Below are 18,938 nucleotides of genomic sequence, written 5' to 3'. Positions count from 1 at the left end.
TCCTTATTAGACTTTTACTCCACTATTTCTGCCACATATGAATCTAATAAGTAGCTTGTCACCCTGTGGAGGGGATAAAGATTATTCCAGAGGTATTAAAGCTAATATGGTTTTAAGGCCTTTATTGGCAACATCCTTAGGTCCTACGTAGGTGGCTCAGTTAAAAACCCCTATCCCTCAGTAAAATTAAGGAAAAAAAATTAAGAGGAATTTCCCTAAAATTCTTCCTTGAAAATATGGAAGAGGGGTTTTTAAAATATCTTGATTTCCAAACTTTAGGAAGAAATGTTTATTAAAAATGAGTAAACACTAAAATAAAATTGTATTTTTGTCCTAAAATAAGTGTTCATTTGCTTTGCTTTACATCACAGATTCTTAGTACTTTTTGAGCACAGAGATTATGACTTTTTAAAAAACTGTGGACACCGTGCAGTTGGCCTACTGAAGCGGAAGGTTCATCTTTATGAAGTTACAGTATGCCTTTCACCTGTGTCCAAGGACTCATTTTTTAGCACTTATTTTATATGAGGCACTGTGCAAAGCAATGCATACATTTCATTTTAGCCCCAAAACTGCTGAGAGTTTAATATTTTACACATTTCCCCAACTTTACAAATGAGGAAACTGATGATTTTAAAAACAGAGTAATGACCCGAGGTTGTACATCTTGTAAGTGGCGGAACTGGAACTGGAACCACTGATACTAATGTGAACGCTCTCCCCCGGCCCTGCAGTGCTCGATGCTTCCTGAGGTTCTGAGATGAAAATCTCTGCAGAGTCTGGAGAAAGTCTGAGTGTGCACGTGCATGTGTGTCCATTTTCCCTCCTCTGGTTCCATGCCTCCGAGTTATAAAGGGAATTACAATAAAATGAAGGTTTCTACCAAGAGGCTGAACCGAACAGGTGTGCCAGGCCAAAGTATACATGATTATCCATATCTGCAAGTAGGCACCCAACACCTGCACAGTGCAATGGGCGCTTTTCTCTGGGGACTCCAGGTGTTGGAAAAGAGATCTGAGGAAAAGACCAAGAAAGACTATGTCTTGCAGTGTTAGGTTATTGTCCTCAAGATAAACTCAACGAAAGAGCGGTTCTAGCTCAGTTTGCCTTTTAGATTTAAAAGCACAACTTCGGGCCCTAACTGGTTTGGCTCAGTGGATAGAGCGTCGGCCTGCGGACTCAAGGGTCCCAGGTTCGATTCCAGTCAAGGACATGTACCTTGGTTGCGGGCACATCCCCAGTAGGGGGTGTGCAGGAGGCAGCTGATTGGTGTTTCTCTCTCATCGATGTTTCTAACTCTCTATCCCTCTCCCTTCCTCTCTGTAAAAAATCAATAAATTATATTTAATAACTAAATAAATAACTAACTAAATAAATAAAAATAATGAAAGCACAACTTCGGGCATCAGCATTAATAAAATATATTTTAATCTCATTGAGACTTAAAAGCAGAAGGAACTAGATGTTCACTGCAGGACAAATTTTTAAGATTAAACTTCCTGTTCTAATGCAACACTCAGCCATCTGATAAAAGGTACCCACCTTGCTCATCTTCCCTGGTACTTATGGTCAGATTCGGAAAGAGGAGCACAGATGAAAAGACTTACCTTTTTTTTAAATACTGTTTCATCCCATGCCTGGAGGCTTAGAATGGAGTCATTCATCATTTTTTCTTTGTATATGTTTATTTTTTCTTTTTCAATTACATCAGCATTACTAGTCACAAGGAAGCACTTGCTACCTCTTGCTCTTCCTCTGCCTGCCAGAAAATAAATATTTCACTCGGTGCCTTTGATTGAAAGCTCTGACAAATCTGAGCATAGGTAAGCTAAGGGAAACCATAAAAACCATAAAACCATATTCCTAAAATTCAACTCTGGGTCGCTGAATCCTGCTTTCCAGGGAGGCTGAGCCGTCAGAGCACAGACGGAGGGGCGGGTGTGCACCTGCACGCTAGGCATGCAGATGAACTGGGAGCCCGCCGCACTCTCCATGCTGCAGTGTGACCAGACAGCCACTCGATCAGAAACACCGCTTAACAGAGAATCCAACATGAACCCCAGGATGACTCTGTGAGGGCTCTAAGGTGAATAATAACAGAACCTCCCTCAGGAGCTTTCTAGGAAATGGGGAAATAAGCTATGTTCACAACCACAAGAATATAGGTGGAGAATGAGAAGTGCTGAAAGACATGAAGAGTTACGGATGTTCAAAAGAGAGATGACTGGCAGCTGGGGGAATTTGGGACAGGTGATAGGGAGGTGGGGGAAGAGGTAAAACAATCATCAGTAGCAATACATGAGCAATTCCTTCAACAAGGAGAAAATGATGAAGTCAGGTTGGCTGAAGTGAACCATGAATAAAGGGGAAGAATTGGGAAGATAAAATGGGTGCTCGATTTGAAAACTCTGTTAACATCAAGCCCGGCTGGTGTGACTCAGTGGTTGAGCATCGACTTATGAACCAGGAGGTCATGGTTTGATTTCAAGTCAGGGGGCTCCATCCCCAGTGGGGGTGTGCAGGAGGAAGCCGGTCATTGCTTCTCTCTCATCATTGATGTTTCTCTCTCTCTATCCCTTCTCTGAAATAAAGAAATATATATATAACATAACTCTGTAACATCATGAAAATTGGGGAACCACTGCAGTTTCTATACAGGGAAGTGACACATTCAGAGCTTTTTCCAGGAAAGGTAATGTGGCAGCTGCTGTTACAGAAACTGAAAAAGGAAGAGAGGCTAGTTAGGAGCCTCGGTGCAAGTGGGACAGAAGAGCTCCTTGGACACAGCGGGCCCAGCGGCACCACACGCACAGCCAGGAAAGGTGTGCATGCCAACGGCCAGAGCCCCCAACCAGTGGGAATTATCCTTCAAAAACATGTCCATCAGTGTTGGTCAGGTACACCGTTTTCACCGTGAACAAGAATTAAAATAGTGGACAAAACGGTAGCCACCCAATCCGGGCCCAGTAAGTCACCTTTCGGGCAGCGATACCAGAGTCCCCTGTGCCACTGGCCACACACACAAGCAGGACTCGGTAAAGGAGAAAGGCCGGAATGGCAGGTACACTCACAAATCAGACAAATTGGCTGACATTTAAAACAGCACCAAAGCTTCGCTCACCTCTAGTTTGGATCATTCTGATGACATTGCCCACATACTCGTACAGGATGACCAGATTGCACTGAGCAATGTCGATGCCTTCATCAGCAACTGAGGTGGCGATCAGAATCTTCTTATCGCCGTTGGCCCGGAATGCATCCAGTACACACTTCTGGGCTGGGAGGGTCATTCCTGGGCCAGAGTCAGAGGGCATTACAACTCACCAAAGAGGGAATCTTACCCTTGAAGAAAAGCAGCTATTAACGATGGAATGCTTACTACACGCCAGGTACTGTGGTAAGGGCTTTGTATTCATGATCTCTCAACAACCCCAGGCTGCAGGGCCTATCGCTATCATTGCTACAGAGAGCACATGCAGGGTGGTGCAACCTGGACTCTGCCACAACACTGCCCGAGTTCAAACTCCAGCTGCGGCATTACCAGCTGTGTGGCTTTAGTTGTGCTGTCTCAAAACAAACACTGATTAAAAAAATATATTAACTAATCGTAATACCTTTGCATGTGCAGAGGAGTTTACAGCTGACAAAACATTTCCATCTACTTACTCACGGGAACCTCACACGTCTCTTAGGTTGACGTGGCAAGTGCCACCATTCCTCTTCACAGATGGGGACCCTGAGGCTTTTGGAAGTGTGACAAACTGACAGGCTAGCTTTGCAGCAGCACCTGGCCTTGCATTTTTAAGTCTAGGATCCTAAGAGTGAGCAGTTCTCAGCCACTGATATAACGAGAGGAGAAAGAACTTCAGCGATCCCCACTTTAGAGTTAATAGAATTTATAAAAGTTCCATTTTTTCCCCTAGTATATCGGCTGTCAAAATCTTGAGATACACTTTGTGAAGGACAAAACAACTTCAAGACAGACTCCATGCTTCATTAATTTCTGAACTTCTTCATTCATTTGTTCATCAAACATTTATTCGGCATTATGGTTTGTCAGATAAGAATACCACGGTTAAAGGTCCACTTTTATCTACAAGGAGCTCATAGTCTGAGGAAGAGGGGTAGAACAGGAAGCTAGAGTTCCATGTGACGAGCAATGAAGTGGAGGCAGAATGGATGCTGTGGGAATGTGGAGGGGGCTGGGGAAGGCTGTCTGGCAGAAGCACAATGACCGGCACAGGCTAAGGTCTAAATAAATGTGGATGGATGGATGGATAACTGAGGAAACAAACAAGAACATGTTTTCTGAGTATTTATTTGTGGGGAAATAACAAAGGTGGAAAATCATATTGGACTCATGTTGCAGTCAGATGGCACAGAACTCTGACCACAAGAATCTGTAGTGTTCAGTCAGAGAAAGATAAATATCACATGACCGCACTCATTTGTGGAATATAATGAACAACATAAACAAAAATAGAGCCTGAGTCATAGAAGCATCCAACAGACTGTCCAACCTAAGAGGGTAGGCAGGGGAGTGGGGCGGGGGAGAGATCAACCAAAGGATTTGTATGCATGAATATGAGCACAACCAATGGATACAGACAGTAGGGGGGTGAGGGCATGTGCGGGGGGGGGGGGGGGGGGGGAGAAGAGTGGCTGGGGAGAGGTCAATGGGGGGAAAGGAGATATATGTAATACTTTAAACAATAAAGAATTTTTTTTAAAAAAAGATTCATTTGGTAAGCCACATTTTCAAAATCTGAATTTGCCCTTTAGAGTCATGAAATTTAAAATGCGTATAAGGCGGAAGTGCAAGGGTGATGACTGAGGATAAATGTGGATGGATGGATGGATAACTGAGGAAACAAACAAGAACATGTTTTCTGAGTGTTTATCATAACACTACAGAGGAGGAACAGAGAGGATGTCATTGCTGGTCACTGAGGCGTGGGGAGCACAGCTGTGAGAATGCCAGGGGAGGGCTGGCCACCTGGCTCCTCCTGGATGATCACAGAGGCAGCCTTACATCCTCTGACCACCCTTGCTAGAGAGTTCAGGCTCGTCTACTTGGACTACTTTTTTAAACTCAAAGTATATAATACACACAAAAGCATGTACAGTTTAAAGAACAATGAAGTAGAAAGAGAACATTTCCATTTAAAGTTAATCTGCTGGTTGAGCAGAAGAGTGACATGCTCAAACAATACGTAAAAAAAAGAGCCCTAACCAGTTTGGCTCAGTGGATAGAGCGTCGGCCTGCGGACTCAAGGGTCCCAGGTTCGATTCCAGTCAAGGGCATGTACCTTGGTTGTGGGCACATCCCCGGTGGGGGCTGTGCAGGAGGCAGCTGATCAATGTTCCCCTCTCATCGATGTTTCTAACCCTCTCTACCTCTCCCTTCTTCTCTGTAAAAAAATCAATAAAATATGTATTTTAAAAATATGTAACAAAAAGAATGGGAGGAGGCAATGTCTGCAACTTGCTAACATGTGAGCATGTGATGGCCTTTTGATATGTCAACTTGGCTAGGCTGAACTACAGTCCCTAGTGGAATTTGCAGTTGTAATTAAAGTTCTTAATCAGTTGACATTAAAGAATCAACAGGGGCTTCACCCTAGGTGGGTCTAACCTAATCAATAATACTGATTAGGTATTAGTATTAAAAAAGGGCTTAGGTGTTTCCTGAGCTCAGGGACTTCAAACAGCTCATGGCTATGGGGTTCCAGCCGGCTCCTGACCACCTACCCTGCAGACCTCAGACTTGTTTTGCCAGTACAATTGTGTATGCCAGTACCTTGTAATAAATCCCTGTGTGTATGTATATGTACGTATCTATGTGTACACACACACACACACACACACACACACGAGGCCTGGTGCATGAAATTCGTGCACAGGAGTGTGTGTCCCTCAGCCCAGCCTGCACCCTCTCCAATCTGGGACTCCTCGTAGGATCGGGCCTAAATGGGCAGTTAGACATCCCTCTCACAATCCAGGACTGCTGGCTCCCAACTACTCTCCTGCCTGCCTTCCTGATTGCCCCTAACTGCTTTTGCCCACCAGCCTGATCACCCCCTAACCACTCCCCTGCCAGCCTGATTGCCCCTAACTGTCCTCCCCTGCAGGCCTGGTCCCTCCCAACTGCTCTCCCCTGCAGGCCTGGGTCCCCCCACAACTGCCCTTCCCTGCAGGCCCAGTTGCCCCCAACTTCCCTCCTCTGCTGGCCTAGTCACCCCTAACTGCCCTCCCTTGCAGGCTTGATCGCCCCCAACTGCCCTCCCTTACAGGCCTGGTCCCTCTCAACTGCCCTCCCCTGCTGGCCTGATCGCCCACAACTGCCCTCCCTTGCAGGCCTGGTCCCTCCCAACTACCCTCCCCTGCTGGCCATTTTGTGGCGGCCATCTTGTGTCCACATGGGGGCAGCCATCTTGTGTGTTGGAGTGATGGTCAATTTGCATATTACTCTTTTATTATATAGGATATATATATATATATATGTGTGTGTGTGTGTGTGTGTGTGTGTGTGTGTGTATAATCTACTGGTTTTGCTTCTTTAGTTGAACCCTGATACAAACATAAAAAAGATTCAATAGATTACATATATTCTTATATGTAATATACCATATATAAATACCTATGTTCTTATTTGTTTTGCCACGTCCAGTCAATATCTCAGGTTTTAGAAAGCTGAGTTTAGAATTTTCCTCAATCCATTTCTTTAAAGCCTGAAAACAAAAAGCAATTATCAGTTAGGCCCTATTTGTATGCCATCTGTATTAATTCAATACTGAAGTATATGCAAGAAGGAAAAATCACGTTAAGCTGGTATACAGACAGTTTTCAGATTGATAAATCTAAGAAAACTGCTTCTTGGAATTGAATTCTATGCAATAATTAACCATAAAGGTACAAATCTTTGTCACTGAAGATATTTTTTAAAAATATATTTTATTGATTTTTTTACAGAGAGGAAGGAAGAGGGAGAGAGAGTTAGAAACATCAATGAAAGAGAAACATTAATCAGCTGCCTCCTGCACAGCCCCCACCGGGTATGTGCCCACAACCAAGGTACATAACCTTGACTGAAATCGAACCTGGGACCCTTGAGTCGGCAGGCTGACTCTCTATCCACTGAGCCAAACCGGTCAGGGCTGAAGATATTTTTTAAGTGATAAAAGCAAAGTTTAGATTGAAAGTGGGTATGTAAAACTAAAAAGTGAGTTTAGCAAGATCTAGGACACAAGATCAATATACAGAAATCAGTTGTATTTCTATATACCAGCAACAGACAAAAGTACCATTTACAATAGCATTAAAAAGTAATACGAAGGTATAAGTCTAACAAAATACGTGCAGAATCTGTATGCTGAAAACAACAAAACACTGATAAAAGGAACCAAAGAAGATGTGGTAGGTGGCATTGGAGGTAGCCCTCAATGATCTGTTTCCCTGGTATTCAGATCCTTATGTCCCTTCCCCTCAAGTGTGAATTGAACTTATTAACTTGCTTCTAATTAACAAAACAGGACAGATATGATGAGATATCACTTCCCAGTTGAAGTTATGAAATGACTGTGACTTCCATATTAGGCATTCTTCCTCAATCTCCCTTGGATAACTCAGGGAAAGCCAGCCACCGTGCAGCCTGTGGAGAGGCCCAAGTGAGTGAGCTTAGAAGCCCATCTTCCGTCCAGCTGGTGTGGCTCAGTGGTTGAGTGTCAACCTATGAACCGGGAGGTCATGGTTTGATTCCCGGTCAGGGCATATGCCTGGGTTGCAGGCTCAGTCCCCAGGAGGCAGCTGATCAATAAGTCTTTCTCATCATTGATGTTTCTATCTGTCTCTGACTCTCCATTCCTCTCTGAAACCAGTAAAAATGTATTAAAAAAAAAAGAAGCAACACATCTCGCGAAGCCTGCCAATAGACACCTCAGTGAGGTGGAAGTTGATCCTCCCAATTCAAGCCTTGAGATGACTGCAGCCATGGCCAACACCCTCACTGCAGCCTCATGAGACGCTGAGCCAGAAACACCCAGTTAAGTTGTTTCCGCTTTCTGACCCATAGATATTGTAAGATAATAGATGTTTGTTGTTCCCAGTCACTAAGTTGTGGGGCAATTTGTTGTCAGCAATAGGTAACTAACACAGAATCCCTATATAAATGAAGAGATACTATGGGCATGGATTGGAAGACTTGATGTTATTAAGATGTCATTTCTCCCCAATATTGTTTGTAGGTTCAATGCAATCCCAAAAGAGATCCCAAGTAGACTTTTTTCATAGATGTGGACAAGCTGATTCTAAAATATAAATGGAAAGACAAAGGAAGACAGCTAAAACAATTTTAAAGAAAAGAAAAAGTTAGAGAACTCATACTAGCTGATTGCAAGACTTACTATAAAGCTATAGCAATCAAGACAGTGTGGGATGTATAACAATAAAAAAAATGGACAATTTACTTCTGTCTCAACATAGATGGATCTCAAAAACATTATGCAAAAGAATTAAGTAAAATGAAAACAGTCACAAAGGTCCACCTGTTTTCCGGTTTTATCTACATGAAATGTCCAGAATAGGCAAAGATATAGAGACAGAAAGTGATAAGCGATTACTTAGGACTCAGTAGAATTCTGATGAGGAGTGATTGCAAATGAGTGGGAAGTTTCTTTGTGGGGAGATGGAAATGTTCTAAAATTAGATTTTGGTGATAGTTTTACTCTGTAAATATACTAAACAAAATGTTATTATACAATTTATATGGATGAACTCTAAGGAATAAAGATTACCTACAAATAAATCTAGTATAAAAAAACAAAACAAAAAGACAGTGTGGATGGGTGAAAGGACAGACATATAGATAAATGGAGCAGAATAGAGAATCCAGAAATAGATCCACATAAATACAGTCAACTGATTTTTTTTTTTTAAGTTACAAAGGCAATTCAATGGAGAAAGAATAGTCTTCTCAATATACAGTGCTGGAACAACTGGATGTCCACATACAAAAAGAAAAAAAGCATCTCAACCCATACCTCAAAGTGGATTGAAGAGCTAACAATAAAATGTGAAAGCTTCTAGAAGATAACACAGAGGAAAACCTTTGTGGTTGTGGGTGAGCAAAGTGCTCTTAGATACAATACCAAAAGCACAATCCACAAAAAGAAAACATTGATTAACTGGACTTCATCAAAAGCTAAAACTTTCCATCTGTAAAAGATACTGTTAAGAATGAAGACCAGAAGAAAAAATTTCAAATCATATTCCCAACAGAGGACTTTTTGTCAGAATGAAAGATCACTCAAAAATAACATGATAAACAATCCAACTACACCCAATTTTAAATTGGGCAAAAAATGTGAACGGACACATCACCAAAAAAGATGTGTGGATGGCTAATAAGTATATGAAAAATGTTAAATAGTATTAGTCATTAGTCAAATGCAAATTAAAACCCTAGTGAGATATCACTACATACCCATAGAATGGATAAAATTTTTTAAATCGATGAAAAGAATAAAAAACATATAAAGGTATCAAGACATCTTTATAAACTAGAGTAATTACAACAGTGAAGTAAAGAGAAGACAATCTTTTCAATAAAATGGTACTGCTCAATTTGTTATCCACAAGGAGGAAGAAGCTTACATCCACAAGTGCTCTGGTTTTCACGAAGAGAATGGTTCTGGTCTCTGGGTTTAAGTGGTACTCCTCTTGCAAGATGAAGCAGAGGTCCTTCAGTTTAGGGTTCTCGTTGCTGGGATCCATGGAAATGCTCTCTAGTTCTTGCAACCTTTCTGCAAAAGGAGAACGTTTTGTAAACGACATAAATTCTAGAAATTTAGAACACACTGGGACCTTCAGCTATAGTCCAGTTAATCTCTTAATCTGACCAGAATTGTGTAAGTGAAAACCACCAATTGAATGCATACATTAAATACACCAATAAATGCATATATTTTGTTTCCCCCCAGAGAGCTGGTTGTTCAATGTTTAACAGCACATCACTCGGTTACACATATGTGTAAGTAAATACTTCAGTATAGCCCCCCCCCCCTAAATTATTAATAGCAATTACCTTTGGGGGAAAAATTGGCGAGAAGGAGAAGGAAGCCTTACTTTTCATTTAATATCTTCCTATATTTTTCTTAATATGAGGGATATGGGATTATGGGCCATTTTGGTTTTCCTCTTTACATAGAAGTATATATAAATTACAGTATTTTTAATATCATTAAAACAAATTTTTTGTAGTTTGTAAACCTTTATGAAATTACTGAAAGTAAAATCAAAATATGCTACTATTAACTACTTCCATGAAATATATCCTTTGCAAGTCCTACTATTTTTCCTTCTTCAAAATTGGAACTAGGGTAAGCCGCAGGTTCTTTCCATTAGTACCAGATCTCACTGAGGCTCAATGGTCCCGCCATCTGCATAAGCCCAGGACACATTCTGCCTGAGCATCACCAAATGCTAAATACAACGCCGTACCATTATGCTATCACTGGAGTCACCAGGCTGCGTGGCTTCCTCCTCCGGAAACACCACCCACCTTCGAATCTCCGAGTGAGGTCTTGCTCTATCTCATCAAATCCTGCTGCTCGGACGTTCTTGAAGAAGTCTTTCAAGTAATTCAGAGCATCTTTCGTCCGTGCATGCTCATTGATAAGGAGGGCATCATTAAATATCTGTTTAAAAAGAAAATGGCGTTTCAATGTATTTCTAATGTCCAACACATCTGCTGTACTCAAGTTCAACGAGCTATAACTTGGCATGAAATTAATTTTAAGAATAAACTTTGCTCAAATCTGTTCCAACTTAGTTTTAAAAAATGAACAGTCCCTTATGGTACTTAGTAAAATCTTGGAATCAAATACTCTTTTCAAAAAATCTCAGTTAGCTAGAATCAATAATTAATTAGGATCACTTTGGATTCCAGAGGTCTGCCTTGGAAGAGAAAGAGAAAATTACAAGAAAAATGCATGTCAAAGACTAAAAAACAAAAACAAATAAACAACAACAAAAAAAAGCAAATCAACTTCCATATCAATCTGCCTCAAAATTCAGACATTCAACTCAATCTCTTTATACATCTAAAGTCATCACTGAATGGGGATTGCACCCGCTTAGAATGATGGCGCTGACCACCTACACCAAATATTAAGTTCATTAAAATTTTATAAATGCATACTGGCTGAGTATGTCCTAAAACATCCGTATCTTCCTGTGTGCATGTGGCTCTATCCGAGGTAAGAAAACCTGTTTCAGGATAGGGCAACGGGAGTCCCACACTGAACTTGAAGGATGGCAGTCACCGGTCACATATCTACAGGAACGTTCATCCTCACCCAACTTTTCCTAACCGTGTCAGTCATGGGAATGCTGGAGGCACAGCACAGAGCACCCCTCTGTCCATCCTATTGCCTCCAGAGTTAAGTTCAGAAAGCAGACAAAGACGATGCTGAATGAGATAATTTTTGGAGTTTGCTTCCTAAGAACCTTCTGGAAAGTTCCTAAATGAGCTGTGGGGACAGGATGAAAAGTTGATGTTCCCTCAGCTGCTACAGCACAGCTCCCAGTAGGTGCGACAACTAAAACAGGCTTGACCAGCCTTGGCCGGGTAGCTCAGTTGGTTAGAGAATCGTCCCACTATGCCAAGGTTGTGGATTTGTTCCCAGGTCAGGGCACATACAAGAATCAACCAAAGAATGCCTAAGTAAGTGGGACAACAACTCAATGTCTGTCTGTCTGTCTGTCTGTCTCTAATCAATAAGTAAAAAATAAAATAAAGTATGCCTGTCCAAAGAAGCAACATACCCGCAGATGTGAAGTGTACAAAAACAGCGCTCTACAGATCCTGCTCTCCTTGTCTTTGTCTGGCAGCCCCAGCACCGAGCACTTTTTCTGAACCGTAACGATCCACTGTTCATATTTCTGTGTCCCAAAATTCCTGTTTTGAATCTGAGATAAGTTTTCTGGAAGGAAAAAGGTTTTCATTGTTTCATAGGTCAGTCATTTCAGGTTCTAAGCGTGCCTCACCCTCTAATGTTCATCTTATTCTGTACACAGAGCGGTCAGGGGTCAGCAGCCCGGGCTCCGTGCAGGTGCCGGGGCCCCAGTCACGGAGGAGGGAGACCCAGCCCGGTCCTCCAGCAGCTCAGGCTGCGAGTGCCTCTAGGAACAGTCAGTTCTCCAGGGCTCCCCGGGAAGAGCACAGCCCAATAAAATTCACGGGAAGAGCTCTATTTCTGGGCTAAAACGTTCCTCTTTTTAAATAAAAGGAACAAAGGAGGCTTCCGAGACAAGCGGCCTTGGCACGCTTCTTTCCCAGGCCAACTACAAACGAGGCGGCCAGCAGTCAACGGCATGAATCAACAAGTATTTATTGAACTTGGGGAGGCAAGAAAACAAGCCAGGCTGGGGCAGGCAGGCATATGGGAAATCCCTGTGCGTTCTGCTCCATTATGCTGTGAACCTAAAACTGCTCTAAAAAAATAAAGTCTAGTGAAAAAAACTAGCTAAGCAATCCAGAAATGAAGAGCTGACAGGATCCGGACTGGCGAAAAGGAGGAGGTAGGGTATTAGAGGTGGAGGGAATAAGAAGGTAGAAATTCAAGTCCCCGTACCCTTCTGCCCCCTCCCCAGGTCAGACCATGTCATAACGCTCCTGGATGATATCATGGCCTCCTAACTGGTCTCCCTTCTTCTCCCCCTATTTCCTCCAATCCATTCCTCACTCCGAATGAAGAGGGAGTTTCCAAACTGAAGGTGAGAAACTGCTATCCCACTGCTTCCTTTCGACAGGTCCTCGGTGACCCCGCCCTGCCTGCTTCCGATCCTCATCTCTAGACACTCTCCTCCCTGCATTTACAGGACTGATGTGAGTCCCCACACTCTACTCTCCTGGCCTCGGTCCATGCTGTTCCCTCTGCCTGAAACACCCTTATCCCACCACCCACCCACCCCATCCCCTTTATGTTGCTTTATTTTTATTACTTCCTAATTCTGGGTGTACCGTGACACTGGAAATGCCATGAAGGCAGGGGCTGTGTCTCAGGGTCCAGTGTATTCCCATCACCCAGCACCTTGCCAACACTGAATGAATGAACAAACGAGTGAAGGAGCATGTTCAAGGCTAAATCAAAAAATTAAGTCGGGGAAGGAGTGGAAGGTAAAAGTGGAAAGAAGTAGAACCAGGTTGTGCAGGCAGGACTCAGACAGTCAAGGGAGAGACCTGGAGGGCTTTGCCTGTAAGCAAAGGGATTCAAGCAGGACCCTGACAAGGTAAGACTGGTACTTCAGGAAGACTAGCCAGGCAATGGGGAAGGGAATGGATGGAAAAGAGAGTGAAGGTAGGCAAACCAGCTAGAAGGCTATTAGACTAAGCCCTAAATCAAGCTGTAAAAGGAAAGGAAAGAGAAGTAGAACAAGTGTGAGAGAAGGTGAGACACCATGAGATATCTTGCAGACATTAGAAATTCAATTATCTGCAGAAACCGGTTTGGCTCAGTGGATGGAGCGTCGGCCTGCGGACTCAAGGGTCCCAGGTTTGATTCCGGTCAAGGGCATGTACCTTGGTTGCGGGCACATCCCCAGTAGGAGGTGTGCAGGAGGCAGCTGATCGATGTTTCTCTCTCATTGATGTTTCTAACTCTCTATCCCTCTCCCTTCCTCTGTAAAAAAATCAATAAAATATATTTTTAAAAAAAGAAATTCAATTATCTCCCAAAGTCTCAACTCACCCTGTACCTGCCAAAGCTGCTCCTAGTTCTAGAACCAGTACCACCCACAGGCATATGCACAGGTGCCCAAGCGAGAAGCCTGCGGGGAAATCTCCCTCTCCCTTCCCCCTCTCCCTCCCTCCCACCCAAATCCAGTTAGCCATTAAGTCTGGAGACTTCCTGTTTGCAGTGCTTTGCACAAGCCTCCTCCCTTCATCCAGCCACGTCCACAGCCTCCGGCCCTCTTCCTCCACCGGTATCCTTATCACGTCAACATCTTCCGTTGCTTCCCACAGCTTTTAGGATACAATTTAAACGCAGCTTGGCCTACCAGGCCTTTCCCCGTCTACCCCCTGCCTCTCCCTTTAGCCTCACTCCTTACTCACATGTTAAAATTATTATGAAAAAATATACAATATATAAAATTATCATGAAATGCTTGCACTTCCTAAAACTCACTGCGCTCTCTCTTCCTTCCATGCCTAACGACTCCCAGATCTGTCCCAGGAAGCCTTCCCGCAGCCCCGTCCAGTTCCATGTGCTCCCACAGCACCCGGCGTGTGACGCTGCCCGGTCCCACGGAAACTACTCGCATCTGATTCTCACCGTTTCACTGTGAGCTCCCGGAGGTGGGGACTATGTCTTTAATCTTGCTGTCTCCATCTCTACCACAGTACCTGGCACAATAACTCTCTGGTGAATGAATGAGTGGATAAAAAGGAGAAGAACAGAACTTGGTGACTTCATGAGAAAGTCTCAAAAGAAGAAAGATCAGAGGTCACCTCTAGGCTTGAATCTGAGCCATGAGAAAAATGGTGGTTTCATTCCTATAATAGGAAGTCAGGACAGAAAGCTACTTTGGAAGGTCAAAAAAGCAATGTACTGATTTACATGTAATGTATTTCAGGTGTGTGTGTCCTGCATTTACTTTGGATTTACAAAGGGGAAAAAAAGGCAAAAGAAAATAAAGGAGGTCTTGGAAGGTTCTTGAATAACCTATAATCAAGAAAGTCAACCTCTGGATAGGGTCTTGACATTGTCTGAACTAAGGAGACTGCAAACAAATACTAGTGAACAATATGTGGCTATTCCCAAATGGAGAGGACAGGAAATGAAATTTATCTCACCGAGACTTACGGTACCGAGTTCACCAAAGATGCTCTTTGCCAGACTCTCTGTCTCCCTCATCAGCTCGGAGATGATGCATTTAAATCTGTTGGTGGTCCGTGATTTCACTTTCCTGAAAACTAGAGCCATCAAAGGAAAGTTAGTATTTTTCAGGAAGCTCATGTCAGAGTTTAAAGAAGGCATCCCCAAATCTTCTCTACTGTTGTTACTTCCTCTGAGGCCCCAAGCTCACAGGCAACTCGCCAAGGTGATCCAACACTCAAAAACCTTGCAACAGATCCCTCCTGCTAACATGTCTGCCTAACCCAACCTCTCACTCTGGCTTTCCTGTTACTCAACACAGAGCCCCTGCTCTGAGGAGGCTGGTGTCCAGCTTGTCTCTGCAAATGCCACAACTTTTAAGCCTGTCTCTGTTCTTGGATCCCTTTCCACGCAACCCTCAGGGCTTGGGAGGAGAGGAAGCTCAGAGGGCAGGGGGGACCAGGTTATGAATAAATATGTACTTGATACGAAAAAGTTCAGATTGTGTATCTTCTCTGAACACCTACAGGCAGCTCCCAGAAAGAAACTGCCCCCTCCCTGACTATTTCATGTCTGTCTGTTCTGCCTTGAACAGTCATATGCTGTTCAGAGAACAAGGGTGAAATCATGTGTATTTCCTCTCCCCTCTCTCCCTTGCTGAATTAGTATAGCATTGGTATCCAATAAACATTTGCTAGTCAATCTTATAAAAATCATATTCTCATCTTTAGAGGTAAGGTATGATGAATTCAGATAATTTCAACCAAAACTATCAGATAAACATTGAAATGACGAATGACCACCCAGTATCCTCCTCAGGCACGGACACCGGGAAGGACCAAGCCGGGTCTTGGCCATTTACATGCTTAGATTTTCTCATCACCTCCCCCTCTCATGGTTCTCTGTATAAGAGTTTTATGGAAATGAAGTCAGACTGTTTGCTTCCTACAGGCCATTCCTGCGGTTCATCCATTGCTTGGGCAGAGAGCTCCGTCGAGGAGAGAGGCCAGAAATGTGATTATTTCCCAAGTTTGGGGTTAAATAGTTTCTACCAAACAGAGAAAGTGTAAAAATGTAGTGTCCATTCAAATAGCTCTGAACTAGGAATAGAGAGGATAACAGAGTCTAAAGGGCTTGTTACTGGATCCCACTTACACTTCTGGGGCTTATAAACAATTTCCTCCAGTTCCTCCAAGTTGTCTTTGACTGTTGCCACCACTGATGTGTCAAGCGAAGCGCACAGCTTGCAGATATACTCCGTGGCTTCCGCTGTGTTTTTGGCATCCCCGACGCCAACCGAGGCAGTCAGCCCAATGACCTGTGAAGAGCGCGCCAAGCCGTCAGATGTCCGGGGAGAGCATGGCATTTCCTCAGCCCCTCCTGGAACTCTCTCCTGCTACCGCAGGCTTCCCCCTGACTCCAAATAAAGAGCAGGGGCATTTTCCCCCCTGAAACTCTCTATGACAGTGCAAATAGACAGGTCCTCATTGAGCAAAGCACTGAATAAATGCGGAAGTCACAACTCATGAGTTGAACACGAATCAGCACAGCTATGAAGAGAGGAAAGCCTTTCAAGCAGGACTTCTTTCTTCTTTACCCGGGTGCCCCCCATGATGAGTAGAACAGCATACTGAGAGGAAAAGGGCTGAAGTCGGACACCCTTCCATGTCACACTGGCTGTGTGGCCTTGGACAAGCAGCTCCCTCTGTGTAAAGCTAGGCAACAATAGCCATTTAAAACGGTAGCTGTGCGCATTTAGTAAGATAGCATTTGTAAAGAATTTAGGTTAACGGCCACCCAATAAATATTTGTTTCTTCCTCTAATAGCTTCTCAATAAATATTGGTTATTTAGCTACCGATTTTTGTTTCTAGACGAAACGGGTGTAAGAAATGTGATTGCAACTGAATTTTGTCTACGGGCACCATCCTGAATTTCTTCCAACCTGTGTTTCCTAAACAGGTGATTATTAGGGTTAGAGAACTGTACACAAATGGGAGATTACTATGCTACCAATTCACAATTTCCAACTTCATCTGAGCCCCCAATATGACCAGTCAATTCTTCTATGGATTAGTTCTCTCTCTTCCATTTCAAATCCTCTCTACGCATCTTCCATTCCCATCTTGATTCTTCTCCGCAAATGATCTATCGACCTCTCCTACGTTCAAGAGAAAAGAGGGCTTATATCCAATTTCCCTTCCTTCCCCCTCCCATTTGAGAATTACTCTCTGTGATGACTACTCTTACCCTCTCCCCTCTGACACCAAAAACAGCAAAAATGGCTTTCCATCTGGTCTCCTGTACTAATGCATCTACTTGCCTACTTATCCCAAACTTCTGGTCTCCCCTGGCATCTTTTAAAAATAAAAAAGTTCTTATTGATTTGAGAGACAGAGGAAGGGAGAGGGGGAGAGGAATATTGATGGGGGAGAAACACTGATCAGCTGCCTCCTGCATGCCCGGGACTGGGGATCAAACCTGCAACCTGGGCTTGTGCCCTGACTGGGAATGGAACCAGCAACCTCTCGGTGCATGGGACACATGCAACCAACTGAGCCACACCGGCCAGGGCTCTCCTGGCACCTTGTTCTATCCATCATTCCCTCTCTCCCATCCTTACTCACCTACTGCTCTTCACTACTTCACACTCTACACTCAAGTGATATTTAAAAGCTTCAAGATCCTTAAGCGCACCATGTTCTTTCATTCCTCTGTGCCTCTGGACACACAGTAGCCTTTCCTGAAAACCACCCAGCTACCTACCCTGTAAACTCTTGTTAGTGTTTGCCTAACCTGACTTCCGCTAGGACTTGCCTTACCTCCATAGCACACTTAGAGGCTCTTTTACTTCTCTTCTGATTGCACCATGTACTCACCTCCATAGTGTGCCATCATGATACACTAGGACATAATTCTAACATATTTGGCTCCCCAAGTGGATAAATGAACCAATGAATCAAATCTAATCAATGAGTTATATAATATGGACTTAGAACCTGAGAAGGACATCTTCACTGTGGCCATAAGAGTAAGTCAAGCCTGGACGGTGTGGCTCAGTTGTTGAGGATCGACCTATGAACCAAGAGGTCACTGGTTTGATTCCTGGTCAGGGCACATGCCCGGGTTGCAGGCTCAATCCCCAGTAGGGGGTGTGTAGGAGACAGCCAATCAGTGATGTTTCTCTCTCATCGATGTTTCTATCTCTGTATCCCTCTCCCTTCCTCTCTCTCTAAAAGTCAACAGAAACACACACACACACACACACACACACACACACACACACACACACACATATTTTTTAAAGTAAGTCAAGCCTGGTATATGTAGCTCAGTGGTTGAGCGTCCATCTATGAACCAGGAGGTCCCGGTTCAATTCCTAGTCAGGGCACATGCCTGGGTTGCATGCTCAATCCCCAGTGTGGGGCGTGCAGGAGGCAGTTGATCCATGATTCTCTCTCATCCCTCATGTTTCTATCTCTCTCACCCTCTCCCTTCCTCTCTGAAATCAATAAAAATATACATTTTTAAAAAGAGTAAGTCAATATGATTTAGGAAGGTGACAGCTCTGCCGAGGAATCCATGACTTTGCAGATACCTGGGGCAGTGGGTCTGCAGATCCTCCAAGTTTCTGATCTAGATAATGAAACATGATCATATTGTAAGGATGGCGTTTGCTGGTGTTGTGGCATTCATCAAATATCATCAAAGTAAAGACAGAGAGTGATGGAATAGTCCCATTTTTAAGACTGTTCACAAGAATCTGTGGAGTTAAAATGATGATGTCATTGTTCTCAACAATCTGTTCCACTGAGATATTCTCAACTGTGGCTCCAGAAATGCCGGCAATTTTGTACCTGGAAATGACAGAAACTGCCTATTACCAACCACGGTGTGAGTGAGAAACCACAAAGATATGAAACACTAGATCAGAACATTAATTAGCTGTGTTCTCCCTAAGTCAAAAAGGAGACAAGTGCTTAGCACCGTCTTCCACATAGGAAGTGATCAATAAATGCAAGCTAGTTAAAATGGCTAGGAGTATATATTAAGCCACTAAGAA

At 43.4% G+C, this 18,938-nt stretch overlaps 1 protein-coding gene across 1 annotated transcript in view; it reads right to left on the bottom strand.

The window, feature by feature from the left end:
- RIGI (RNA sensor RIG-I) overlaps positions 1–18,938 on the bottom strand; it is a 52,456-nt gene that overhangs the window by 13,578 nt on the left and 19,940 nt on the right. Inside the window, exons 8-16 of the mRNA XM_079790368.1 lie at positions 18,474–18,732; positions 16,032–16,194; positions 14,855–14,974; positions 11,824–11,981; positions 10,559–10,694; positions 9,652–9,800; positions 6,641–6,731; positions 3,122–3,292; positions 1,608–1,759 (exon numbers count right to left, since the gene is read on the bottom strand). Of these exons, the coding sequence (XP_079646494.1) occupies positions 1,608–1,759; positions 3,122–3,292; positions 6,641–6,731; positions 9,652–9,800; positions 10,559–10,694; positions 11,824–11,981; positions 14,855–14,974; positions 16,032–16,194; positions 18,474–18,732 (1,399 nt within the window). The remainder of the gene's footprint in view (positions 1–1,607; positions 1,760–3,121; positions 3,293–6,640; positions 6,732–9,651; positions 9,801–10,558; positions 10,695–11,823; positions 11,982–14,854; positions 14,975–16,031; positions 16,195–18,473; positions 18,733–18,938) is intronic.

The sequence above is a fragment of the Cnephaeus nilssonii genome (genome assembly GCF_951640355.1).
Source record: "Cnephaeus nilssonii genome assembly, chromosome: 14".
Taxonomy (NCBI): Eukaryota; Metazoa; Chordata; class Mammalia; order Chiroptera; family Vespertilionidae; genus Cnephaeus; species Cnephaeus nilssonii.
This window is presented reverse-complemented; position numbering and strand designations above follow the sequence as displayed.